This window comes from Crinia signifera, chromosome 7 (genome assembly GCF_055691185.1).
Source record: "Crinia signifera chromosome 7, ASM5569118v1, whole genome shotgun sequence".
NCBI lineage: Eukaryota > Metazoa > Chordata > Amphibia > Anura > Myobatrachidae > Crinia > Crinia signifera.
Genome location: NC_139223.1, coordinates 154162551 through 154190547, shown reverse-complemented (window position 1 = coordinate 154190547; position 27997 = coordinate 154162551). Strand labels below are relative to the sequence as shown.

Here is a 27997-nt window from a genome sequence, read left to right as displayed (position 1 = left end):
CTGTCCAAAGTACCTTTCTGCTGTTGTGCATTACGCACCCCTGCGGTGGGTCATTTTACATAGTGAGAGGAAGCCATCACATAGACAATTACAGAATACATGCCTGCATCATACACGCTCATGGCCTTACTTCGTATTTTTTGCACTTCGGTGAATAAATTGCTCTGTTACAAGATGATTATTTTCTGTTCTTCTCCTTTCATAGTTTTGTTGATTGGGGGGTTGTTCTTTTTCCTTTGTCTGTTCCTATGGCTGCATTTCTATTTTTGCACAGTAAACAATTTGCTATCAATTTGAAGTAAACTAACCAACATCACTAAGGCACCATTTGACATACTTGGTAATAGTTTTTAGAGAGTTGATGGATGGCGTTTTCGTAGACGTGTAGCTGACAAAATGGTCTGCGGTGTGCAGGTCACTTAGGGCTTGGAGTATAAGACCCCCTGTACTAATGTAGTTGTGGAGTTTTCTAGATACTATGGGCGGTATTCAGTCCCGCTTCCGACCACATTGAATGGAGTTTCTGCCAAAACACATCCGACTTTAAAATAAGTCAGATCTCTTTTATCGGAAACGGCAATGGTTTGTTGAATTCACTGTCGTTTTTTGACAATCTGAGGGCATTTTTGCCAATACTCTGACTTTCCGACACTCTGTCCAACTGTACTTTGAATACAAACAGTCAATTTGTTTTTCGAGAGAAGAGAAAACAGCCAGGGATTGCAACTGTTAGGACATTCTGACAGTTAGAATCCTGGACTGAATACCCCCCTATGGGGTAGACTTAAGGTGCCCATACACGCTGCGATAATCGCATGCGTTTTGTACTTTTTAAGGTACAATATTGTAAAGCACAAAAAGTATCTGCAGGCAGTACTTTTTGTGCTTCATTGTATCGCATCGCATCAGTACAGGAGTACATGCGATGCAATGTCCATTAGTAACTATTAACTTTATTAACTACAATCGCATCTCATCGTTTCCGCAAGTACAGTATATCGCATCCACTTCAAGTGCCAAAATCGCATGGCAGCTTGAAGTACAAAAAGCACAGTACACAAAATCGGTGCGTGTATTGGCACCTTTACTAAGGGGGGGTGTTCAGTCTTTATTCCGACTGTCGGAACATTTTCAGCAGTCCTAGAATATCGTCTGCGAGGATAGGAGGAGGCCATCCCTGCCATGCTCACTTCTTACCTTCAGGTCTCCTTACCTGCACCTCCTGTCACCTGTCTGTCTCCTCTCCCTCTAGACCAGGCATGTCCAACGTTGGCCCTCCAGATGTTGTGAAACTACACATCCCAGCATGCTTTGCCACAGTTTTGCTATTAGAGAATGCTAAAACTATTGCAAAGCATGCTGGGATGTGTAGTTTCAAAACATCTGGAGGGCCAACGTTGGACATGCCTGCTCTAGACTGTAAGCTCCTTGGAGCAGGGTCCTCTTCCCTCCTGTTCTCACAGCACTCTTCTTGCATTTCAATTACATCTCTCTTACTCACCTACTGTACCTTCTATACCCGCATCTCTTCTCACGTCCCTACATCTAAGTTGTATTGCAGGGATGGGGAACCTTTGGAACTCCAGCTGTTGTTGACCTATACATCCCAGCATGCCCTGCTACAGTTTTGATCTTTGCCAAAAACTGTTGCAGAGCATGCTGGGATGTGTTGTTCAACAACAGCTGGAGGGCCAAAGGTTCCCCATCCTTGCTGTATGGTGTACTGTGCTGTTAATTGTTAATTGTGCTCTGTTTTAGTTCTTCTGTTGCTGTCATGTTTAGTTCTGTATACCCTGTACTGTTCTAATGTGTGCCATATGTATGGCGCTGTGTACCACTTGTGGTGGCTTCATAAATTTGGAATTCAATCTTCCAACTGTCGGAAACATTGTTGAAAACTGACGCAGATTGACGATCCAGCGGCCACTTTCAACATAGCAGATTAGACTTTTTTTTAAAAGTTGAACCTGCATGTCTTCAATGCGGTCATTGACTAGATGTGTGGCGATATTTCCAACTGTCGGAAATATCAGCACACATTGAAAACCCCCCTTTAAATAAATTTAAATTGGTGATGTTGCCCATAGAAACCAATCAGAATCTATCTATTAGTTCCTAGGATACAATAGAGAAAATATAGACATAATCTGATTGGTTGCTATGGCCTACAGAACCTTTTTTAATTTTTGTCCATTTTAGTAAATTTACCCCCATGAGACTAAACTCTGTTAGGCTGACTCTCATGGTCTGTTCCCCCTTTTTAAAGTGCTTCTACACTTCGCAAATTTCAAGATAACTAAGATTTTTTGACTACATTAAAAAAATCCTTATGTAAACTACAAGATTCATTTTGTATAAACTTTTTTTTTTTTTTTTTTACATAGCAAGAACATATATGTATAAGTATCATGAATGCCTCTTTTTAATATCATCTGTGTTTGTCATTTATGTTGTAGAATACAATACAGTTGTGATTATTGGGCCAATTGATCAAGAACTGATTGTTTTATCACAGACTAAGGGGGATATTCAATCCCCAGCGAGCATCTCACGTCGGGGAGATGCTCGCTGGGCCCTATTCAATGCTGTCTTCCCTGACAGCATTGAGCAGGGTTTCTCGGCAGAATGAGCCCGACATCACTAGCTGTCGGGCTCGTTCTGCCGAGAACGGCCGGGAAGTGACGAGCTGCCGGCTGCAGCTCGCCTCTTCCCGGCTGCAGCTCGCGGCCACGCCCCCTTCTCGGTCCCCGGCAGGCGGGACATTGAATCCCGTGCTCTCAGTCGAGCTGACCGAGAACGGGACTGGGTTACGGCGGTCAAGGAAGCTCGACTACCGTGACCCTCAGATTGAATACCCCCCTAAGTGATTCTCATTGCACAGAGAAACCTCTTAACAAACTACTGTGGCACATAACATAGCCACAATTCTCCCATTTCCATCTCAGGATGACAATAGCAGAGGATGAAGGCAAAGCAAATGTTTTTTATTTATTTAAATTAAGCATTTTCTCTTAACTCTATGGGAGACACTGAAACCATGAGTACAGTATTATGGAGCCAGAGGAGACAACACAGAAGACAACACAGGCTCCTTCCCCCCTATACCCACCTGCCTGCAGAAGCATTTTTGTGTGTGCGTTTTGTGCCCAAGGAGCTGGACATGGTTTTCTAGGTTGTTATTGTGCAGTTTTAATTTTTTAAGATCCGACTTTTTACTCATTTTAATAAGCAAGTCTGGGCTCACTAAATTCAATTGGCCATTCGGCAGACATACATGTTAGCTGATCAGCCAGTTCCTGCCTTGGTTCATGCCATTTCATCCAGGTTTGTAGAGACGTTCCTGAACATCTAGGCCTATTGCCTTTGCGATTCCCTCATGGTCTGCTGCATTAACTTTTATTAAAGGTTTGACACCTTTTCATCTAGCGATACTAGTTTTGGGGCACAAGGTCCTGATGAGCACAGCATAGGAGTGCTCCCTCCCTCAGGGAGACAGCTTTGGGATGGCCCAGGGTTCCAGTGTCCATGGAGGAAAGAGAAAATTGGATATTAGTTCTTACCTTTTAAATCCTTTTCTCTAAGTCAATGGAGGACACAGGATGCTTACCCTAAGACCCTGGCTGGCTGAGTGTTTTTCTAATACCCTTTCACACCACCGACCTGGCAACTACCCAGCATTTTTGAGTGGCGGTTCATTTTGTTGGGTGATGTCTGACCACAATTCACACCAAGAAGAAAATACTGGGTTAAAGCTTTTCAGGTAATAACCTGGGTTTTTCTTCCGTGTGACCGGGTCTTAAATTCTGGGTCACAGACCCTGGTAAAGAGCAGAGTCGGTGACCCAGAATTTAAGACGGAGTTTGACCCTTTCACACCAAAGGAAAACCCAGTTTTTTCAGCAAGTTCCCAGGTTGAAAAGCTTTAACCTGTTAATTTGCTTCTTGGTGCGAAAGGGGTATGATAAGGCACTTTGGTCCAGCTCAGTGTATGTGAATGGTTTTGTATATGTGCCTACTCTGTTCTCCTCTCCTCTGGAGGAGGCGTCTGTGTTGTCTTCAAACTTAAGATGGCCTGGTCTGGGCATCAGAAGGTTAATGTATGAGCTCAATGGGCAGCTGCCCAAGGGCACCCTAATTCTAGAGAACTTCGAGCTGGGGAGGATTGGGTTGTGGGCATCTGCCTCCTGAGCTTCTATTGAGGCCATAGAGAATGCAGCCTGGTCACTCTGATTGTGAATTACACTCATCTGTTCCTGCTTCTCAGCCTGAAGCCAAATAGTGAATGGCTGTAAGCATTCTGATTTGTGGATGGCTGGAGCAATCCACCAATCAAGAGTGCTGACAGCCATTCACATGGAGAAGCATGATCTGATTTTGTTTCTGCATTTTTATCCTGAATGGGTGTGAAAGGGACCCCAATGCATTGCTTTAAGGACATCCTTCTCCACCCCTACCTAATATGCTACACCGCAGTGGGTGACAGGGAGAGATGGGAGCAGAGTGTGACAGGAAAAACAGTGGGTGACAGAGGCAGAAGTGGGCCCCCAGTGCACTGCATCTGCTGCACCAATGGTAGTTCCGCCTCTTGGTGAGGTGTAAGTGAGCCTTGCTCATGAGAGCTTACATTCTAAAGCAGGGACAGACAGACAAGCTTTCACATTCCTTATAAAACATACCATTTGCCATTTTTCAACCAAAACCTTGCTGTAACATTTTTTAAGCAGTGTCTGGAGTGTCCTAAACAGCTGAACTTACCTTATAAGCTTAGTGTCCAATATATAGACCTAAGTGGTGGCGTTAAGCAGACTATAAGGCCGAACATTTCAACTGGCTGACCTCAAGCTGCTGTGGATCTATACATCCAAGCATGCTCTGTCACATTTGTAGTATGCCTACATTGCAAAACTGTAGTAGGGCATGCTGGGATGTGTAGTTCCACAGCTGCTCGAGGTCTGCAGTTAGAATATTCCAAAAACTGATTTATCCTGACCGTTTGTGTAAATCTGCTGTAAAAGACAACATGTAAAGGGGCATACACACGGAGCAAATTTGTGCTATTGAACTAAGCACAGATCCCTCCGTGTGTATGCTTCAATAACTAAGTCAGTGCATGCAGTCAAAATCTAGTCAGATTGCTTAGCAAATGACTGCAAATCTCTCTGTGTGTACAGAATGAGAGATACTGATCGCAATCTCTCGTTCTGATCCACTACCCTACCTTTTTTTGCTTAGCAAAATTGCTTAGCACAAATCTCTGCGTGTGTATGTGCGCTCCATGGGAGATCTTGACACCAGCAAAATTGCTCAGCACAAATTTCTATGTGTGTATGCCCCTTTATTTAAATGTCTTCATAGCAAGCTGTTTTGTACTGGAAAATATCCGGTATAAGATAACAATGTAGCTGTATTATCTAGCAGACACTTTTCATACTTCTGTCACAGTATATTTCATGAGCTAGTGCCCTACAGCATGTAAATAATTGTCATGGCAGCATTTCAGCTTGTGGCACGTATATACTGTGGAGGAGTTTGGGAATAATTGGTGCCTGTGATATCTGGTATGTATTGCAGATTTGTAAATACTTATACATCCCCTGATACATTCTGTATTCATGTTTGCCATTGTTTTATGCATATAATGTTTATGTGTTTAACTCCATTGCCGGGCGCCCGGCTAATAGGTGTGGGCGGAAGGTAAGTGCGGCCGGGCGGAGGGGGGAGATGGCGGCCGCCCTGCTGTTACTTACAGGGCGGTCGTCGACGGCGGTGTGGGGTGATGGCCTACACGGCGGTGGCTGGCGTCGGTTCGGGGAAGGGCGTAATGGCAGCGGAGGGGGGAGATCCCGGCAGCCGCTGGGGGAGCATCACATGGTTTCCCTGCTCCCCCAGCGGCACTACACTAATAGCGTAGTAAGCTGCAACTGTCGTGGCCGCCGCGATGCGGGGATCCGAGTCCCGGAGGCAGCGGGGACAGCTGGATGGTAAGTATAATCACACACATACACACAACACCCACTAACAGGATCATATGCCCACTATCCACGTCATACCCCCAGTGTCCACTTGGGTGTGGAGTTAATTATAGAAAGTGTGGCTCGCCACCGAGCCCGAAGCGTGGCGAGCGGACGCGTATCTGCGTCCCCTCGCGGGGCTCGCCACACTTCGGGCTCGCTGCTCTCGCCACACTTTCTAAAATTAACTCGACGTGGACACTGGGGGTATGACGTGGATAGTGGGCATATGATCCTTTATGTGTTAGCAGGGCTCCAGTTACGTAATTTGCGTAAGTTATGTCATTTGCGTAAGTTATGTAGTTTACGTAGCCAGCATAGTGGTGTATTGGTATTCTCAATACACCACTACGCAAACTACGTAACGGGCGCCCAACTAACATATAAGTACCGAGCTCTGAAGCATGGGAACACATAGAATGTTTTCTAAAGTCATATGGCATGGCGTCCAAATTTCTATTCTGTAACCAGCCCTATTTGGTGAATAATGGAGAAAACTCTAGTCTGAACTTTTCCAATGTTTTTTTCCCATTTATTTGAATGGAGTTCCTACATAAGCTCAAATGGTGAAATAAATATGGACTCGTTTGAAGCTACATAACTTTTTAACCTTTTTCGGTGGTATAAAATATTTCTACTTGATGTGAATATATGTTGATCCCCTCCGGAGACCTCACAGTTGAGGTCAGTTTGGGCTTTCAGCTATAGTGCACGTAATCCAACCCCCCCCCCCTACCCGCTACATGACAATTAGCAGATACCATTTTCCATCCCCCACCTCATATTTTTCTGTGGGTCCTGTTGAATACAAGTTGTTGCCGCCTTGCTCTTATCTTTTTATTTGTTTACTAGTTAAAAGCCCGTCGACATTTGCTTATTGTTAAACACGTTTGTTTTATTCACGTTTTTTAGGGTACCACCATCCCAATACACACACTATTCCCGGGGTCATCTCAGACGGATAACTGAGACTATACATTTTATTAAAAATTAAAGAGTATATATCCATCTATGTCATAATATATGAGTCTGAACATTTGACTAATAACAGCGTTTTTTTCCCTTACTAACTCCAGGGAACTAGAGAGGTAAAGCATGACATGAATTATTTACAACATCGATTCACAACTAGCATAACAAACAAGACTAGTCTGTCAGGACCATTCACCGTATACCTGAATAGAGCATGAGATATCTTGTTCTCAGCACTTTATCCTCAGGCGCTGGGATAACCAGTCCCCGCGATCCACACATTTCATTTTGTGTAAACTAACTAATCTGAGAACCTCTTTTTACTGAGATCACCATTAGGTAATACTCATAATATACCATACGTTTGTTACCCATCAGACACAGGACCATTCAGGCGTATGACAGGACAGGGACACAAGATGTCGACGTGTCGACAAACAGTATAGCATATGCCGCCCGCATACCAACGGGCAGGCAAACGTTAAACATTTCCAATGGCACAGTGTCAATACAGCAACGAAAGTGAACCAGTCACACAATCACATTAAAACTTACACACCAGAACCTGAATGACAGACACTTAGTCCACATCAAAGATGTAGGGACCCGAAACCGGCACATACCAGGAGATGCCATCGGACTCCATACACGTAATACCCGACGGAGAACCTTCTAAACGGACAACACAGGAACATATTTGGAAAGTCCTGTAATCTATTTTATGTACACACTGCAGCCGATACACCTATGTGGGGAACACGCAATTGCACCAGATATTTAATAACTAATACATGAATGAAAGTTAGGTTGACACACGACATGTCGACTAACTGATTTAAAAGCACCCGCAATCTGATATATCCAAAGCGATCCGTTATCAAGCGGAGATAGAAGATATCTGTTTGCGCACCCCACACGAATCTGTTCAATGGCAAAGATACACTATAAAGTATCAGAAAATTACCTCCCAGTAATATTATATCTCACGCGGACAGCGAAATTCACGCGTCACTCAGTCTTACCAACGACAAACAGGGGGAGGAACACACCCCCTTCCACCTCATGAATATTCATTAGGTAGGAGGAATAAAAGGAGCTTCCGGGCGCCCACCGGGTGGTCCTGAGGAAGCGTTCACTGCGAAGCGTACGCTGACCATTTTAACACACTCAGTGTGTTCTAAAACCCCCTCTTCCCCTCCCCACATACAATGTTGAAATTTTGAACTGTACTGTTGCGCAAACCCCGTGAGCGGTCCACCCGGCGACCGACACGCTAGTCTGGCGCCAGACTCAGCGTTACCTGAGTGAGCTGGGTGAACGAGGCAAGTGCAAGCCTGCACACCTCATACTTGGTTCACCAGCCCTCAGCGTAAAGAGCGGTAGCGGCTACCTGGGCTGACGGCAGCACTATCAGAGGTTTGTCCTCAATAGGTGCGTGCCTCACCCATATCCACTGACTATCTCCCAATACGTGAGAGACAATCCATTGTAAGAGACCTCACCGCTATATCGCTTCATACAGGAGAATATCCACTCCTTTACTGTTGCCTACGGTACAAAACGTAAAAAACACTTACAGATAGGGGTGTTGGTGACTAGGGGGTCACGCTGAGTCAGGGGAACGTCCTCCCCTTTTTTATTAGTGTGATTGCTGTATGTCCTGGTTTTATTTCGCAGAAATTTTACATGTATATCTATTAAAAGTTATGTATTATGAGTTCAATTTTTTCTTAGGTGCACCAGTGAAAGGCATTCTTTCTGTCCTTCTATTCATGACGTATTAGTCCCCATCTGCTCCTACCTCCAATCTCTGTCTTCACAGCGCCCTCTTTACATATCCAGCAAGTTTGAAACAGATCATTTTGGTTTCACTTTCTGTTAAGGAGTAATTTGGTCCGTCAATTGGAAGTCATTGCCATTCACAGTGAAGTCAATGCGGTCTCACAGACTGCATCTGACTTCACTTGGGCAGAGCACAGTGGTGGATTTTACCTGGGGGGTGCTGCAGTCTTGCCACCAATAGGTAAAAACCACCACTGATTAATATTAATAATGATCATATTTAAGAATTATTTTGACATCCAAAAGTAACGATGCATAATTACGTTCTACACAATATGCTTACTGAATGTCCTGACTATACCACTATATATATATTAACTTCCGAGAGTGCGAAGTATAGTACGGCTGGGGGAAGAGATGTTACCAAAATAGCATCCGATCTACCTTACTGTATAGACATTTGCACAAGGGCAATCAAGCAAATAAATAGCCACACCTACTATCTACTGGTTTATTATGATGTCTAAATGTCAGTTGGAGAGGGAAACCTACGTATATAATAACAAATATTAAAAATGGTCCATTTTTATGTGAGTTATTAAGTTCTTGGTAGCGTAGTTGGCTGTGGAGTGTATAATTGTTATTTAGAGTATATATTTAGCCTGGCGTTGCTTGCAGACTGTATTCTTCCCCCGCCGGACTGTGGAATCCCCGCCTAGTCACATGCTGTTTTTCACTTACACAATTAGCTGTGTTTATAGATTGCCTGTTATTGAATGAACAACTGCGCCAGCCATATCAACTCGCTGCAGACCTGCCTTTCCCCTGCCAGACACTGTGCCAAGGTTATCGACTTACACAGGCTTGGATGTGTTCCAGCTGTTTAATTATAATGTCTCATAAGCAGCTATTTCTAATTCCATTAGTTTATAAATGTAATATGCTATTTTATTTCTGTGATTAGCACTTCATTTAGGCTAGTTTAACAGTCTGGCATAAGACCTTTTCTCCAGAGTCTTCTTTCATGTACATTCATTTGGGGGCTCATTTAGATTTGGTGGCACATCTGACATTATTTCGTAGTGTTTCTGTACAGGGCATATACAGCAAAAAATAAATAAAACATACACACAATGTTATATTTATAGATCGTTCTATATAGATAGCTTTTTCTGCTGATATATAGAGTGGCAATAGAGGTAAATGCATGCTGAGCGTAGCTGCTTCTGATTGGCTGAATACATATTGATTCCCCAGCTTATAGCTCTGAACAGTTGATTTCTATTTACATTATTTGTCATTTCCATTGATTTTGTAACAGATTTTTTTTTAATTTACGTTTTATATAAAAAATGCAACTTTCACATACATATTAACTGTCCAGAACGTGTGGCTCTCCAGCTGTTGTGAAAGAGCCTGATTCTGGTTCACTCTCTAATGGACAAAACCATGTGCACTGCAGGTGGGGCAAATGTAACATGTGCTGAAAGCGTTAAATTTGGGTGAGTTATTTGGTTTCTGTGCAGGGAAAATACTGGCTGCTTTATTTTTACACTGCAATATAGATATCAGTTTGAAGTACAAACTCCACCCCAAATCTAACTCTCTACACATGTTACATCTGCCCCACCTGCACTGCACATGGTTTTGTCCATTAGAGAGAGAATATAATGACTCTTTATTACAATATAATGTTGTATACAAAGGGTAGCATTTACTTCTTACACTATTAAACCACATCTCTGCTTTGTCACTCCAGTATCATGAGGTGTAAGTATACATGCTTGTACTTTGTGTCTGGCAGAAAATGCCTGTTTTAGAGCATCTTGCATTGTCTCAGACTCAACGTATGTTTTGCTTTTTTCCTAAGAGTCCCTAATCTCTAACATTAACATACAGGGTATAGTGCTGGGTTTATATGTTTCTTTAAGAACATACTAAGTGAACAGTTAGAGTTTAAAATACCGTGATGTTCTGCTCCTGAACTTCCCACTTAAATGACTATTGCCATTTTCTGTGCTGAATCAATTCAAGAGCAGGTAATTTTGTTTTGTTCAATGAATGACTTCCAAACAAATGATTACAATAGTTCACTAAGGGCCTGATTCAGACCCACTCGCTAGGCTGTGCCTAGCGAGCAGGTAAACACTGCCCCCGCCGAACGCACGCCCCCACCCATGCTGAGCGAATCCCTGCACTAGCATATGTATGCTTACACATCAGCTAGCATGTGGACACACAGAGGAGAAATCATTCGATGGTCGATCACCATCGAATGATTTTTCCAGCCTTCGGTATGAAAAGTAAAGCTATACTTATTTTTCAGATGGCCACTTTACGCTAAATTTGGGGTCGGTGCTGATATGTGACGTCAGCTGCCTGCCCCGAGGATGCATGGGCACGCGTGCGTTCACAAGGGCCTGCCCAGCTTTTGTATGGGGGCGCCCACCGGTTTTGTGGGCACGCCCATAAAACGCTGGGAGGGGGTCTGCATCCGCCCCCTGCCTGCCCATCAGTGAGCAAACGCCACAACATCAGCTGGGGGAGCGAATTCAGACCGCACTGAAATGGTCTGAATTTCCGCCTAAGTGGGAAGTGTGGGAGCAAAGCATTTTGTACCTCATGGGAGGAGTCAGTTCCGCATATAATGAGATGCATTCTAAATGTTAGATTACTTGTCTAGAGCATCTGATATTTACAATTATTATTATTAGTAGTATTATCCTTTAGTAATGACACCACAAGGGATCCACAGCGCCCAATTACAGAGCACATAATCAAATAAGCAAAACAATGACTTGCAGTTTAATACAATAGAGGACAAGTACAGGGTACATAAATATACCTGCACTAGCAGGTGACTTTGAAATAAGTGTCAGTGTGGCAGAAAACTGCAGGATTTGGTGCCATCAAAGTGCAGAATTAGCATCCACCATTGGGTCCCATTTTGCTTGCTGCAGCATAGGCTGAGCGGTACTACATGGAAGCTGTCCTGTCCCCTATTGCAGGTGTCCTGGGATAGAGCCAGTTAGCTATGCAGCAGCATTGGGTGTGCTGCAGAGCTGTGGTAGAAGAGCAGCAGTCACACTTTGAGTTCCCCTCCTCCCTGTTTCTAACAGCTGGCAAGCCATGGCAGAATATAATGAACAACTTCTATAGAATTTTACTGTACAGCTTATGCAAAAGGCATTGCAAGCCACATCATGAGCCAACTCTGATCCTTAAGGTGCATCCCCACTGGGCATTTTCACGGGGGTGCACCACTTTCCATGGGCGGATTGGCACAGGTATGATTCCCATTGTGCCGATGCACCTACAGGACCACCTATGACTTGGAGATGGTAGAGCGTGACAGACTGGTGGTGTGGCTGTATTAGGGGGTACAAAGTGGCAGGCTGGCGATGTGGGTGTATAAGGGGGCAACATTTCTTTTTTCTTTTTTTTGTGTTCATTTAAATTGTTATAGGGACAATTTTTGTGATTCCGGTGAGCGCAATTCAATGAAATGATGGTGCAGCCAGCTCTTGCAACAATAGAAGGTACACCACCTTCAGATGTACAATTGGAAAAAAATGGATGTGTTGCCAGAGCTCGGCGCAACCCCTTTCATTAAGATGTTTCAGACAACTTGAGTATAACAAGAATTTATTGATAAGAGCAATAAAAATAGATAAAAAACAACGTGTACTTAAGTGAGGACTTCACCTAGATACCATATATTTCATGCAATTTCACAATAAAGCATTGAGGTCTTGATCTCACCAAAGTCAGAGGGTGCGGTGGGCTATACTTCGAATGGAAGGTCTGCGGCACCACCGCAGATGGCTTGCCTGGATCAAGATCCCTGATGGTAAAGTGCTGGTGCGTCCTTGGTAAAGTGTCCTGTGCCTTCTTGTAAAGTGCAAAAGTGTTTCTTATTGCACTGATGAAGGTAAAGTGTCCGTGAAGCTGCAACGCGTTTCGGAGAAACTACAGTCTCCTTTTTCAAGCTGGACGCACCAGCACTTTACCATCAGGGATCTTGATCCAGGCAAGCCATCTGCGGTGGTGCCGCAGACCTTCCATTCGAAGTATAGCCCACCGCACCCTCTGACTTTGGTGAGATCAAGACCTCCATGCTTTATTGTGAAATTGCATGAAATATATGGTATCTAGGTGAAGTCCTCACTTAAGTACACGTTGTTTTTTATCTATTTTTATTGTTCTTATCAATAAATTTGTGTTCTTTAAATTCCCAATCCTCCCATGACAACAGGGCAGGTCAATGTAGTGGATTTAGCATAAAGTCACATGGCAGTATTCAATGAGAAAAATTTGCTGTGTTTTATGGCGAGTTTGTGCTATTTTCGCGTTGGAAGGAGCATTTTGCTCTCCAAAAGTGAACCACCCTTTTCAATGTGATATTTTTGCCGTCTTTTTAAGTGATTTTCGCCGTGTCTCTCCGTGTAGCAATTCTTCATCTTTTCATGGAGAACTGGAATGTGAACTTTTAAACTAAAAGGTTTTTTTTTTTTAATTTTGGTGTCAAAAAATCAGGATTTTTTTTCTGTGAAGGGGCATGTTATTTTTATTCATGTGCTTATAGCACATGAATATATATTTAATTAAAAAAAAATTATTATTATTTTTTTTTTTTTACACAGAGCAGCCAGCAGCCAGCAGGGGGCCGGAGCTCTCGAGCCGCTCATTAGATATTCATATATTCACTGCACCCGATCATTACATATGCACGATCGGGTGCAGTGAATACTGGGTCCCCCGCTGGCTATAGGGGGGGGGGCAGCTTGTGCTGCCTGGGTCCCAGGGAGCCCTCCTCCCCTCCACATATGTTCTGGGGCAGCCAGGGAGACTTTAATCTCCCTGGCTGCCACTGTCCCCCGGCTCCCTGCCAGCTCCCTGCCGCGGACGCTCGTCCGCTGCAGGGGTTAAGACTCGCCGCGAGTGGCGGTGAGTCTTAACCACATTGAATAGTGGGAGCAGGAGTGGCAGCGAGCCCTCCGGAACAGGGCGAGTGCATGGCGAGAGAAAAAATCTCTCGCCATGCACGGAGAATTTTTCTCATTGAAAACTGCCCACAGACACAACTGCAGGAAAAGACACAAAGATGGCTGCAACTATGTCCATCTTAGAATCAGGCCCTATGAAGAGGGATCCTGCCCATTCAACAGACCTTACCCCCTCTACAGACCCCACCTCCATAAGGGCTGCTTCCAAAAATTTCCCAGGCTGGTTTTCCATCCCAATCCACCAGTAATAGGATGACGGATGGCGGCGGCCAGCAATAATGTGGGAGCGCTAAGTGTGTATGGGCCTTTGGACGAAGGAAGTCATCATGTTGAGGACTGGGTCCTAGTTTAATATAGTTTCCGGAGAAAAACTTCTAATGGGGATCACAATGGGAACTCTAAGTGTGCTGCTGCTGCTGCTGCTGCTGCACCACATATGACATGTACACTTGAACATGCAACATTACCCTACAAACTGTAGTCGAATGTTGGCAGCTGTGGCTTAGTACATCTATAGATCAGCAGATCTCCTTGTGTAAAGATAACATTTGCATATCTAATTGCACTTAATGAACTCTATATATACATAGTTGGAACCTGATTACCTGCACCCTTACGCATATGTATGCAGCTTGGACTTTAAATAAAAAAAATACCTAATATACAAAGACTCCAAAAATGTTTTAAGATATGTAAAAGCTACATCCGTACTTCTGACGAGTTTGTGAAGGTTTCTATTCTTAATTTCATGTTTAGATACAGGACAATTGAAAAAGAAATAGCCATGTATTATCCTAAACCTGTTTTGGTATCCTTCCTCTTGTTACAGTTCGCAGAGGTGACGTACTGGCAGCTTGGAGCGGCATCCGCCCATTGGTCACAAATCCCAATTCTAGAGACACTCAATCCATATCTCGCAATCACGTTGTTGATGTTGGCGAGAGTGGTCTTGTCACAATAGCAGGTAACATATTCTTGTGCATAGAGACTTAGGGGGGTATTCAATGTCAGGGGCACGGCTGTCGAGCTAGTGCGACAGCCGTGCCTCTGTCCCGTTCTCGGTGAGCTCGCCTGGAGCTCGGCAGTCGGGATTCAATGTCCCGGCCGCCGAGCGGCGAGAAGGGGGCGTGGCCGCGAGTTGCGGCCGGGAAGTGACGAGCTGCAGCCGGCAGCTCGTCACTTCCCGGCTGTTCTCGGCAGAACGAGCCCGACAGCTAGAGATGTCGGGCTCGTTCTGACAGGAAACCCTGTTCAATGCTGTCGGGGAAGACAGCATTGAATAGGGCCCGTCAAGCATCTCCCCCACGGGAGATGCTCGACGGCGATTGAATCTCCCCCTTATTGTGGTTATTGACCCTTCATCATCATTCATGGTTGAGGGGAATTGTATATTTTCTGTATTTCTTTTTTATCAGTTGAGAAGTTCAATGGAAAAACAATTTAATAACAGGATATTTGATAACACACTGAGCAGAATTCACAAAAGCTTGTTTTATAATTGTCTTAAATGTTAAGCTGGCCATATATCAGAATGATATCAAGCCCGAACTTACGATTTTGACGGGTTGTGCAATCGATTGAATGCACATATTTTGGTGCAATGCATGGTCCCGCGGGTCGTTCAACTGATCAGATGTGCTGCAGGTATGATCAGTCGGTTTACGGTCGTCAGCAGATCGTATGTGTTTTATAGCACATACTGTCGCTTGTTCCATCGATCATACGATCTGCATCAAATTGTTACTTTGGAAAATATCGAGAGATTGTCAATGTTTAAGACCACTTGTATAAATTATGATAAGGGTGGTAAAATATTTAAAAAGTACACATGCTTTTCAAAAAGCTTGTGAAGTATTTGGGCATTACATATTTAGATTTTTTTCTTACAGTATTTGACTATCACTTGAGATTGTTCCTTGAGTTTCAGTTGTTGGGCATCAAAAGCTTCATTCATATATTGTATTTTTTAGGTGGAAAATGGACAACGTACCGTTCAATGGCGGAGGACACTTTGGATGCAGCGGTTAAAGCACATAGTCTGAAAGCTGGTCCATGCAAAACTGTGGGACTCTTTCTAGAAGGGGGGAAAGACTGGACTCCTACACTTTATATCCGTCTTGTCCAGGATTATGGTCTAGAGAGTGAGGTAAATTGTCCAAATTTGGTTGTATAGTAATCGAATACTATTGGATTCAGATATTCAAAATAGTTGGTAAAAGCTAGAAGACCATTGCAGTCACTGCTATGTATTACCTTTAGGCTTAGAGACCTATATCTTTAGATGAATCAAAGCCACTGACGCCATTAAGGCGGCTGTACTGCTGGAATACAAGCACTGTAGGGGTTTGCATACTTGATTCAGTGGGTGCCGGATGACGCTCCGACAGTCAGGATTCTGACGGTCATTAGTCCATCATCGGAATCCGACTGTTTAATGTCAGACAGTCGGGATCCCGACTCACAGGGGCTAAACTCCCCTGTGGGGGGTCCATGAGTAGAAACTGTTGCGAGCACAGTGAGCCACCAAACCCACAAAGGGCTTTCTAGCACTCGCCTCCCTGTCTAAATCCCAGCAGTTGGGATTCCGATGTCTGACTAATGATTGTTGGAATCCCGACTGACTGAGCGTCATACCACACCCCATTCAGTTTACAAATGAAAATACAGGGGTCTATGTACTAAGCCGTAGAGAGATATAGTACCAGCCAATCCACTTTTTAACTTCCATGTCCGGGCCTATGTTTGAAAAATGACAGCAGCTGGTTGTTAGTTTGGTTGGTGGCACATCGCAATGCGATGTAGAGGCATTATTTCCTAAAATCTATATAAGTATATATATGATAATATTCTTACTTCGCTTTTTAGGACATAGCAGTTTAAAAATGCATCGTACAGCAACATGTGATAGCCATTTACAGATCTTATTTAACTCCATAAAAGCATTGAGTTCCCACAAAGCTTCTTAAAGAGTGGAGTAGTTGCCCATATAAATCAGCTTTTGCCTATAATTTTACAAAAATGCACTTAATAACTACTAGCTAGAAGCTGATTGGTTTACTCATGGCAAATTCTCTACTTCTTCAGTTTTTAGAAGCTATTGGGGTTGATGAATGCAGCAGTGAAAAGTGTGGAGATGTCGGCCATATTAACCGATACGTTCAGAGGAAGCATTTAACAAATACATTAAAAAAAAAGATAGGTAGTAGCGGATTACTGTTTGATACAGATGTAGCCATGTTCATAGTGGCTGCGCCAATCACCACCACGTAATTCTTTCCCGTGGCTCATAGAAAAGGATTGGGCGGTGGTGTTGCAGCATGGCTATTCTGCGCCTCAGGTGTGATTGTGGAGCGATAAACAAGCACAATCAGCCGAAACGCAGCAACAATTAGCATGGATATATCTATACATCAACGTCCTAATCCATTAACACACACACACACCCTTCTCTCCTTTTTATCATTATGTTTCTGATAGGCTGAGTGGGTGCTATATACCTTGTACATCTTAAGTGTATACAGATGATATCTACATGACCTGCAAGGCTGGACTAAGTTTCGGGACAGACATTAGTGACCGTGGACACCTTTACTTCCATCCCCGCACAGTACCTCAGTCTACACTAACAACAACATTGTCATAGGAAGCTCTTGTATTGCAGTGATATCAAACCAATTCATCTGCATCTAATTTTGTGCCAGAAGTAATTTTCAGAAGGTCTGAAATGTTTTAATTGTTTGACAAACAATGAGCTGCAGAACCGCTCACAGAAATTAGCATTCTGTTCTGGCTTTTTTTTTTTTTCGCTCTCTCTTTTTTTTTCCTAGTGATTTTCATGACAGTCCCATCTCCGTGACATCTAATTCCAACAATACATTCCTTTAATGTGATCACAGTTGCAAAAAGTAGTTGACGCATCATTAGTCACAGTTACACTGATACATGCATATAGCAGTATAAGTGCTGGCCTAAGCGTTCACAACGCAACTCGTTTCCTCCCACACAATCAAGATTTAATACCCTCTTCAGTCTGTTTGATAAAAGCCTTGGGAATCTGACATAAGTAGCGTGCATTTTTTTTTTTCCTGCTGTGCTCCAAGGAGCAGAAGGAGGGGAGGATGAAGTGTGAGATGCACGGTGAATTGTTGATTCTATCCTGCAGGTTGCCCAGCATCTGGCGGCCACCTACGGTGACCAGGCCTTCGAGGTGGCCAAACTAGCTAAAGTTACTGGAAAGAGGTGGCCAATTGTGGGGAAGAGATTGGTCTCGGAATTTCCTTACATTGAAGCAGAGGTTTGTAGAATTTAAATGTTTTTGGGGTTGTGCAAGAGAAAAGTGTATGTATGTATGTATATTTTATTTTTTTCAGGGTTGCTGCATTAAAGAAACACTTTACCCAATTTTGAATATAGAGGCTTGGGTTAAGACCAATTAGTTAAAATAAAAAAGAGCAGGGTTTCTCCCAAGCAAGAGCGGTTACCTCAGATTCATGGATGCCTCTAACACTCGCAGCCCTCTCACATCTATACTACTTTCCCTGGATTTCCGGCAGGCTGAGTGGGTGTCATTTTTTCCCTTCTACATTTCTGTGACTTAGGCCATAGTTTCCACATGCTATACATCTAATTCCTACAGTATGTAGGTGTGAATTGCCTTTTCTGCCTGGACCCATGCCAGTATAACCCTCTTCATAAAGGAGATATTTGTCTGGATGAGTATTTTCCAGAGCAATGTTCTTGACTGGAATCACCTGGAGTCAATTAATTATTTCACATGAAAACGTACTTGTTGCGTTACTTCATTTGTCGAGTGCACATTTATTCAGTCAAAATGTAATTGGGAACTAGAAAAATGTCTAATTGAACGGGTTATGTTGGCATGTCTGTGACTGTCATGCATTTCATTATAGAACAGTTCTCAGAGATAGTTTTGAGAATATTTAGATAATTGGGCTCATTTAAAGTCAGAAGCAAATCTAGCTAATGGGTGCAGATTTGCACCTGAACAAATAGTGTTGTGATGCAAGGGGCACGTATGAATTATTATTTTTGTTAGCTTTTTTTTTTGCATGAATTTAAATAACTCCCTGCTGTTGTATACAGCACACAAACACTTTGCAGCTTTATTTTTATTCAGTGATTTAAAGTTGACCTAGGAAGACACCTCACCTTAAGATTAAGGGGTGAACACGCGCTTCGATTTTGACAGGTTTTCGATTCAATTTTGCTTATAGAAGCAAAATGGAATCGTAATCGAACGTTTTTTTTAAGACGCTTTCAATTTGCATTCAATTCGATGCGCGCTCCCATTTTCTCTATATCGAAAAGAAAAATTGACTGCGCAGGCAAGGAAATATCGAATTCGATCCAGTAATCAAATGTGTACACGGTGCCTTGAATGCAAATCGAAATTGATATTGAATGCAAAAGTGCAGATCGAATGTGAAATTTGAATGGAAATCAATGGTCAAATCGAAAGGGGGTGAAACTGGGGAAATCGAAAGCAGAACAAATTTAAAGTAAATTGATGCGTGTGTACACACCTTTACTCTAAGTCAGGTGGCACATTAAAAATGTGATTTTGAATATACAGATGTAGCCCCTGTCATCTTTGGTCGTGGCTCACCAGAGCCCCCCCTCTGCCGAGCGCCGGGGTACAGGGGATACACTGAACTGGGACGCACATGCGTCTCATGCACATGCGTGTCCCAATCCTCCGTCAGCGGGGCAGCGGCATCCTGCCCGTCTTTGCTTCAGGGTGGCGGGCAGGGTTAGAGGGGGGGGTCAGGGCGGCGAGGGGGACCGGCGGGGGAGGCGGCGGGGACCCGGATGAAGCTCTGTTGCCACTAAAGTATTGCCAGCCCCTGCAAAGTTTAGCCCAGCTGGATCTGTACACCCCTGAATGATAACCATGCAAATAACATCTGTATGGATGCCACTAAGGGCCAGATGTATCAAGCTTCAAAAAGTGATGATATGGAGCCTGATAAACAACCAACCAATCAGTTCCTACTTGTCATTTTTCAAACCCAGCCAAACATGACAATTAGGAGCTGATTGGCTGGCTGTTTATCACTCTCCATTTTATCACTTTTTGAAGCTTGATACATTTGTCCCTAAATGTAACAGTAAGGTACATCACTTAGGGGACTCACTGCTGTTCAAGACTCTTAAAGAAACACAGTTTGTCCAATAGTATAGACATATATATAATTTATTTATTTTTTGCTCGGTCACAGGTGAAATATGCATTGAGAGAATATGCTTGCACTGCGGTTGATGTCATCTCACGACGTACTCGCCTTGCTTTCCTGAACGTCCAGGCTGCTGAGGAAGCTTTGCCCCGAATTGTTGATATTATGGGAAAAGAATTGAACTGGAAGGAACAAAAAAAAAAGGTATGCATTCATTTGTAATTCCTGAGCTCCAGTTGTGTTTCAGAATTAGTATAAAGGAAAGAAGTGATTGGTTGCCCAGGGCAGCCAATCAATTTCCATAAGATTTATGGTGCATTTTCTAAACTATAAGCAAACCTCTTATTGTCTACTGTACTTTGAGCAAGGCTGCATTCGGCTTAAGTTGTAGTTTTGTGAAGATTCGCAAAACTACTTGCTGGGCGGTAGCCTGCAGGGGTCTGCCAGCACAGGGTCGCCCCACATGCCGGGTCCCGTCCCGATTTGTGAAAATCAAGATCTGCAATTTTTGCAGATCTGCTTAGGCTACTTATTTAGCCCCATTATGTAGATACAGATGTAGTTATATGAGAACAATTGTTCATGCGCATATTTGCACTATTGGGTTAGGGGTGAGTGATTGTTAGGGTTAGGCACTAAAGGGGGTACAGTAAAGATTAGACTGCCAGGGGAAACGGGTATGTTTAGGGTTAGGCTGTTGGTGGGGGAAGGTTTTAGGGTTAGTCTGTGCGGGAGGGGGGTTAGGGTTAGGCTGCAGGTAGGGAGAGTTCGGATTAATGAGTTTGGGGGGCGTTTAGTAAAAATCTAGTAACTTTGCACCTTGGTAAAACCATGTTGCACTGCAGGTTGGGGAGCTGTGCCGAGAGATTTGGCTGCTTTTGAAAAAGCATTTCATGGAGATTGTTAAATCGGTCATGTACTGCTATATCTGAGAGATGTGTCATAACAAGGACTTACATCAAGTGGCTGCTCCAGAGTTGAAGCTGCAGCATAGTCCAAAATTCAAATAGTGTAGCCACACGCACTACCAGTGAGTTCCGACCAGTGGCTTGGTCAGTGGCAGTTGGTGTGGCTCCTCTGTTTGAATTTTAGACTATGCTTGGGCCTCAGCAGTGGTGGAGCTGTCACTGCTTACATCCAAATGTTATGGAGCTCCAAAGCATTTAGTAAGATCTATTCTTTTTGGGGCATGTTTGTGTATTGTGTTTCACAAGTGGTTCCATAAAAGTGGCTATGGGAAACTTTATGTACAAATACATGTAGCCACAGGGATCATTGAGCTAAATGTATTATAACACTTCCTGCTTTGAGCTAAATGTACTATAATTATTGAGGTAAATGTAATATAACACTTCCTGCTTTGCCTCTTTACCAAGCTGAAGTGGAATGGGATCATTTGGTCTACAGCAAGTTGGTCGACAGTCATTCGGTCGACATGGTTCTAGGTCGACACAAGCATTAGGTCGACATGGTCAATGTCGATAGTGAAAAGGTCGACATGTGGTTTTTGACAGGTTTTTTTTACATGAATATCGACAGTCGACATGGACACTGGTTAAAGTACACCGCGTCCCATCTACCCCTTTTTGCCTTCGAAAAAATGCAGGAAATGGTACCGATGATCCCATTTGAATATATATATATCACCAATTCCCTTTGGGGGGGGGACATAAAAATTACTTTAGTTTGAGAAATGAAACGTACAGATGAACCAGCTCCGTGCACCTGCTCCTGGTACCACCTGTCTGTTGGTGATCCCTGAGCTATCCTGTTCTAGTTCGTTAGCATACAGTAGTTATAGATCCTGACTAGTGAATGACATGTACCCTGCCCCAGTTAGAGATGGGTAATGATATAGCATCTACAGACAGATCCTAGAATCCTCAGACTGCCACAAGGATTCTAATGCTAATGCTGCTTCAGTGATACTGGGAGCACTGCAGGGGGACAAGTGCCATTAAACCAAAGATTTAGTCCTTGTGCTTAGAGCACTATTATCTGTCAAGTTGAATATCCAAATTAGGAATCAAATTAGTCAGCTTAACTGGGCTTGAAGATGAATTAAGTATGAAAAAAACATTATAGTAAATACACAAAGCACAATATAATACATTTCTCTATTTATTGTTGGAATCTTGGGCAAGTATCTGAATAGTAATAATATGATTTCAGACATGGGAATGCGCACAGGACCTTATTGAGGTTCATTCGCATCCGATGGTGGGCGTATGCGCCGGTGCATTTCAGCGCAATACCCAAAATTGCGGGTGTGGGGCGGCAGCGGGTAGTTGCGCCCATGGGAATGCCCAGGGATTCACAAGATGTCAGCTGCCCACCCACTTCCTTCCGAATGTCCACGCAGATCTACGGTTACCTCAGAGTAACCTTAGATCTGCGTGGGCCTAAAACACCATTCCATGGTCTGCGACCGTCAAATGATGTGGGTGTTCCCCCACAGCCTGTGAATGGATGTTTCTGTAAAACATCCGTTCACAGCCCCTGTGAACGAATGTGGCTTGTGAGGGGGGGAAGGTGCGTATTGGCATTTGCAGGGCGGTGTCTGGTGGACCCGCAAGGCTGCGAATATGCAGCCTTTCGAATCAACCAGAATAACCCCTTACAGTTTGTTTTAAAGGCATAATCTAGAAATTCAAGCAACCATAAACCCTAAATAAGAGAAGCAATTATACGTTACAAAACTGGTTAGGGTGAAAACCTTACATCACTTATGGACTTGGAGAACAACAGAGTTCTAAAGATAGGATTGCACTAATCTATTTAATAGAAATGTTCTGCATACAGTAGGTTGGCCAATTCCTATAGAGGTTGAGTATCCCTTATCCGGAATGCTCGGGACCACAAGCATTTCGGATCAGGGATTTTTACGGTTTTTGGATTTGTTTTTTTACATACTTACCTGGTCCACCCGATGGTCCTCCACCGTCCTCAGTATTTCCTGGTGTCCATGACGGCCTTCAGGATCTTCTTCAATTGTCCCAGGGGTGCATTGTGCAAGTTAGTGACATCACCGGCGCGCCCGCGCCGTGCACTCCTGGGACCACTCCTGTAGATCCTGGAGGGGATCCGAAATATAAAAAAAAAACTGCTTTTTGGAATATTCCGGATAAACGATCTCCGGATACGGGAGACTCTACCTACAGTATATAAGCATAGTTACCTAGTCTCCTGGGAATACCCAGGAAACTCCAACATTTTGGGGAACTCTCCCATGACTTGGACCAGCCTCACACATCCTGCCGAGTCAGTCGGTGGGCGGTATTCAATGAGAATACCTGCGAGGTGCAGCAAATCCTTTTTAGGATTCGCTGCACATTCGCCACGTTCCGGAGCCGGCGGGCTCCGGTATTCAACATGTCAGGGGCTCGCTGCCCCTGACTGGCGAATATGAGCTCCTGCGGCAATTGCCGCAGGGAGCCTGAGGACGGTGCCAGGCAGAGAGATGGTAGTCTCTCTGCCTGCCCCTGAACTTTGTGGGGGGTAGGTGGGCTCCCCGGGTGCCAGGCAGCACAGGCTGCCCCCCGGGGGTGCCAGCAGGGGAGCGTACATTCACTACACACGATGGTAACGATCGGGTGCAGTGAATATATGAATATGTAATGAGCGGCTCGGCTCCGGCGCCCCCTGCTGGCTGCTGTGTAAAAAAAAAAAAAAAAAAATTTTTAAATTAAATATATATTCATGTGCTTACAGCACATGAATAAAAATAGCATGCCCCTCCTCAGAATAAAATTCCTGATTTTTTGACACCAAATGTAAAAAACAAAACACTTTATTTTAAAAGTTCACATTCCACTTCTCCATAAAAAGATAGCGATTCCTACTCGGTGAATCATGGCGAAAAAAACCTTCAAATGTATTCGCCATGTGGTCATTGAATAGGGTGATTCACCGTTTTTGTAAAAAATTTGCCAAACAGCACAAATTCGCCATAAAAACATGGCGAATCAGGCTCATTGAATACCGCCCAGTGATTTGGCCGGTCTAGGTTCTTGATAATATCAACCTGAATTTTATATGTGCTTTGCATTGTTTGGCAGATTTAGCAAAAACTTTAATTGTGAACAAGATACAATTAATTTATTCTAGTAGGGTAGGTATAAAATACTCCATCACCCTTTATTCATAAAGAAAGCTCCAGTGCAAAGTTAGGATAAGACTGAACTGCATTTTACATTCATGCTTCATAAATAAAAATGAACATTTCTAGGTTTAGTTGCCCTTTATTATAGTCATCACCCAAGACAAGACTTGATTGTAGATATTTGTGCATAATGGTATACTGATCACCTGACCCTTTCCGTCCTCTGTCATGTGTAAGATAAAGAAATCTCACAGTGCGATGGCCAGTTAACAGAAGATAAAGACATTTAAATTTAAGGCCACGTAGGAGCAGAGGATTAATTGGCATTCCGCCTCTCGCTATGAATACTGCCCTTCTTACTCCTCACATTTCCTTGCAGAAAGTAGATCCGTGCTCTGATTACTGCAAATTGTTTTTTTGTTTTGATTTTTTAAGCACAGGAAAAAACCTTATTTGAGCGTATTGTCCCATGCGACGTGTTTCTTTTTCTCCCATATTGTAGCTCTATTGGTTTTTCCTAAAAATAAAGATGCATATTTGATTTTATTATTAAATACAGTTATCATTAACCTTTTTGAGTGATAAAGGGTTAAACCTTTGTTTTCTGGAGTGTGTTGCATTTTTAAAGAATATTATTTAACCCTTTGAGTCCTTGAGAAATGTACAAAATATCTGCGAAAAAATTGCCAGCGTCGCTCATATTTGTTATATAAATTCAAATAAAAGATTATATTTTCTATATAAGGTTGTTTACCTTATATAGAAAATCATTATGATGAATAAAATCATTATGATAAATAAAAATGTTTGCTTGCCAATGTTCACACCTATTTTGACAAATTCACTTGGAACTCAAAGGATTGAAGTAGGATTTAAAATAGTAATACTTTATTTTCTGAAATACAGTCAGTAAAATATTTAGAATTCTTTTTGTAATATAAGATATATGGCTGATATTTGTTTAAAGCTTTGTGGAAGCTGCCTTATTCATCTGGGTCTCAACATATGAAAATCATTCAGCTTTGGCACTGTAGTATATGAATAGATATTACTAAATGTATAAAGGTAGGATGTACTAATCCCCAAAATAGAATTTGCAGCATTCCCCATATGTATTAACTCCCGAAAGCAAAACTTTATGGAACTTGTGCCCAAAAGGCAATCTTATCACAAACTTCAGGGACTTCTGAGTTTCTGGAGAGGGATCTGAAAGGGGTCAGGCGGCCAGCAGGTCCAACCACCTGCTCGGGTCCGATGTGCACGGGGCCGATTTAACGGCCCAATTGGTCACAATCGTCCGTGTATGGGGGCCTTTATCCACCTCAATTCGGAGACTAATAACATTAACAATGATTTGTAGGAAAAACAAAAACCTTAACAGTTTCGTAACTATAAATTTTGAATACCACCACGGAGTCACTAAGTTGTGTTTTTAAGGATTTGGGCTAAGCAGTGTGTTTAAATTTCCTTTCTTGCATACACTTCAGGGTATTGTAGTGTAACCTCACACAGCAGCTGCCTACCTTAACCCATATAGTCCATAGCGCAATCCCTACCAATACATCCCAGTGCCTGAACACACGGGCACCTTCTGCCCGGTCACCCCTTGCTCCCCGGGTACCATTGGTCAGTCCACTGCACACAGAGGAGGGAAATTAGCAGAACACAACCAGGGCTGGACAGCCTACAGCAGTGCAGCGGGCATTGTGTCTCTCCATGTTTACCTTCTCCAGTAGGAGTGCAGAGAGGAGAGAGACCCCCGCCACCAATGGCCAACACGCCACTCAACTGCTGCAGCCTGATCCAGGTAGCTGCCCGGGATTACTAGGCTTCTCCAGAATGATCACTTCCTCCGCTGCCTGGCTGCTAGTGCCTGCGTACCGCTCGGCACCTATTGGGGCCGCCGGGATGTTCATGGAGGCCACATCTCCACCTCCATTACTCATGTCTCCAGCAGAAGGGTCCCCCGCTAGCGAGTCACCTGCCCTGGCTCCTGGAGCGGCTGCTACTTCCAGGTCCTCAGGCAGGGGCGGATTACTCCCCTCCGCTGTATCCATCCCGGCCTGGCTTGGAGAGGCTGCACCAGGCGCAGCAGTTTCCTGGACTTCAGCGATCCCCGCAGACCCCGTCGGCGCTGGTTTCTCCAAGCCACCGCGGGGTCTGCAGTAGCTTAGTTACGCCACTGCTTATTAACCCTTTAAAGTCCAACATCTAGTCAGGCTCAACAGCCCTAGCACTAGTAGCAGATCCAGTGGTGAGCCACTTTAAAATAAGAACATTAACATCATTTAACATTTAATGTAGACCATTTTTGAATAAAAAAAAAAAAATACAATTAATTTAAACCAGTTTGAATTGCAGGTTAATGGGCAACATACAATGTGTTAAAACTAATATATGTTGATATCTAGCCATTATTCATTGTACTATAATTATTATCTTTTATGTAAATGGTGTAACTGAAAAAAGTTTTAAATACCATTTTGAAAAAATGTATTCTAGAATTTTTGTTTTCTGTTTTTCTAAACTCACCAGGAAGAATTGGAAGCTGCAAAGAAGTTCCTGTATTATGAAATGGGATACAAAGCTCGATCTGAACAACTCACCGATCGATCTGAAATTAATCTGTCACCTTCTGATGTGGACAGGTAAGAGAGTCCATATACGTTACTCATTGCATTGCTTGGCTGTTTGTTATACACATTCTTGTTGCAGATAAAATTGCTTCCTACAAGATTCTGTTCAATATTTATAGAATAAATCAAAATCCACGTACACTAGGAAATATTGCTGTGGTCAAATCATTTTATAAAGATATTTAATATACCACCAAGATATGCAGCATTCATCATTCTGTTATTTAGTTTTCCTGATCCAAATTTTACATTGTAAAATTAAACCGCACATGACAGAGCGGTTTAGCAATTTTTATAGTGAAAGCAGCCAATCAGCTGCCACCAGGGTACACCGATCGGCACAAAGGAATATTACTGTACTTATACTGTTTATATATAAATCCGTATCTTTATGGGGCCGATTCTGACGCACTCGTAGTGGGCTGAATTAGTCTCTGTCCCTGATGGCCGGGGTTTGCACATTTGCCCCTTTTCGGGGGATAGCGGGCGCTGGAAAAGTCAATCCATGCTGACTTTTGCTTAGTGAAGGCAGAAGAAGTCCTTCGATGAGGAGAGACCATCACGTGATTTCTCCACCTTGCGGCCGCATGCGAGGGGATGTGTTAGTGTATACATCCCCTTGCATGCTACTTGAGGGGATTCGGGCGGTTGGCAGGGCACCGTTTACCTATTTGCTAGGCTCCCAATATACGCAGCCTTGCGAACAGGTCTGAATTAGGCCCAATTTCAGTCTTAGCCCCTTCAGTGTTTTTTTTTTTTTCTAAAAAAAAAAACCCACCACTGTGCCTCCTGGGTCTGGGCAGCGCCGCTGAGCACTACATTAGCCGCTGCCCGGCCCTGTTTCCGGCAACCCGCCTTTATGGGATGTGATGTTTCATGGTCACATCGCACACAGCCGGTTTAAAGGAGGAAGGCCACATCTGGGCAACGGCTGAAGCTGAGCCCGGCACTAAGCAGCGTAGACCCTGGTAATCCTGAGAATTTTTCCGGGTTTGACAGTCTGGGCGCTGGAGCACAGCCCGGAAAATTTTCGGGATTACCAGTGAAGGGGTTAATCCCATTACTAGTAGTCTAAATACAAGTGTATGTATGTACTGTGTGCTGTCATGACAAGTACGTGGATCCACTATGCCACTAATGACTGGCACAGGCTAAATCCAGGGTCTGGTAAGAAAAAGGAGAAAAAAACGGGGGGCTGCGGATTTTGGGTGCACTTTCAGGAAGACCTCATTTTTAATAAATTATTTTCTCAAAAATTCCCTTTGTCTGGTAAATTTATTGTGAGGCCAACAAAG

General features: G+C 43.4%; 1 protein-coding gene across 3 annotated transcripts in view; it reads left to right on the top strand.

The window, feature by feature from the left end:
- Window positions 1-27997, top strand: part of GPD2 (glycerol-3-phosphate dehydrogenase 2) — a 137614-nt gene that overhangs the window by 94273 nt on the left and 15344 nt on the right. For 2 of the 3 annotated variants that reach the window (XM_083154026.1, XM_083154025.1), the window contains exons 10-14: window positions 14600-14734; window positions 15741-15916; window positions 17933-18064; window positions 20010-20168; window positions 26602-26714. In XM_083154026.1, coding sequence (XP_083010152.1) covers window positions 14600-14734; window positions 15741-15916; window positions 17933-18064; window positions 20010-20168; window positions 26602-26714 — 715 coding nt within the window. Of the gene's footprint in view, window positions 1-14599; window positions 14735-15740; window positions 15917-17932; window positions 18065-20009; window positions 20169-26599; window positions 26715-27997 lie in introns of all 3 variants that reach the window. The other variant, XR_014450831.1, reaches the window with a different exon arrangement.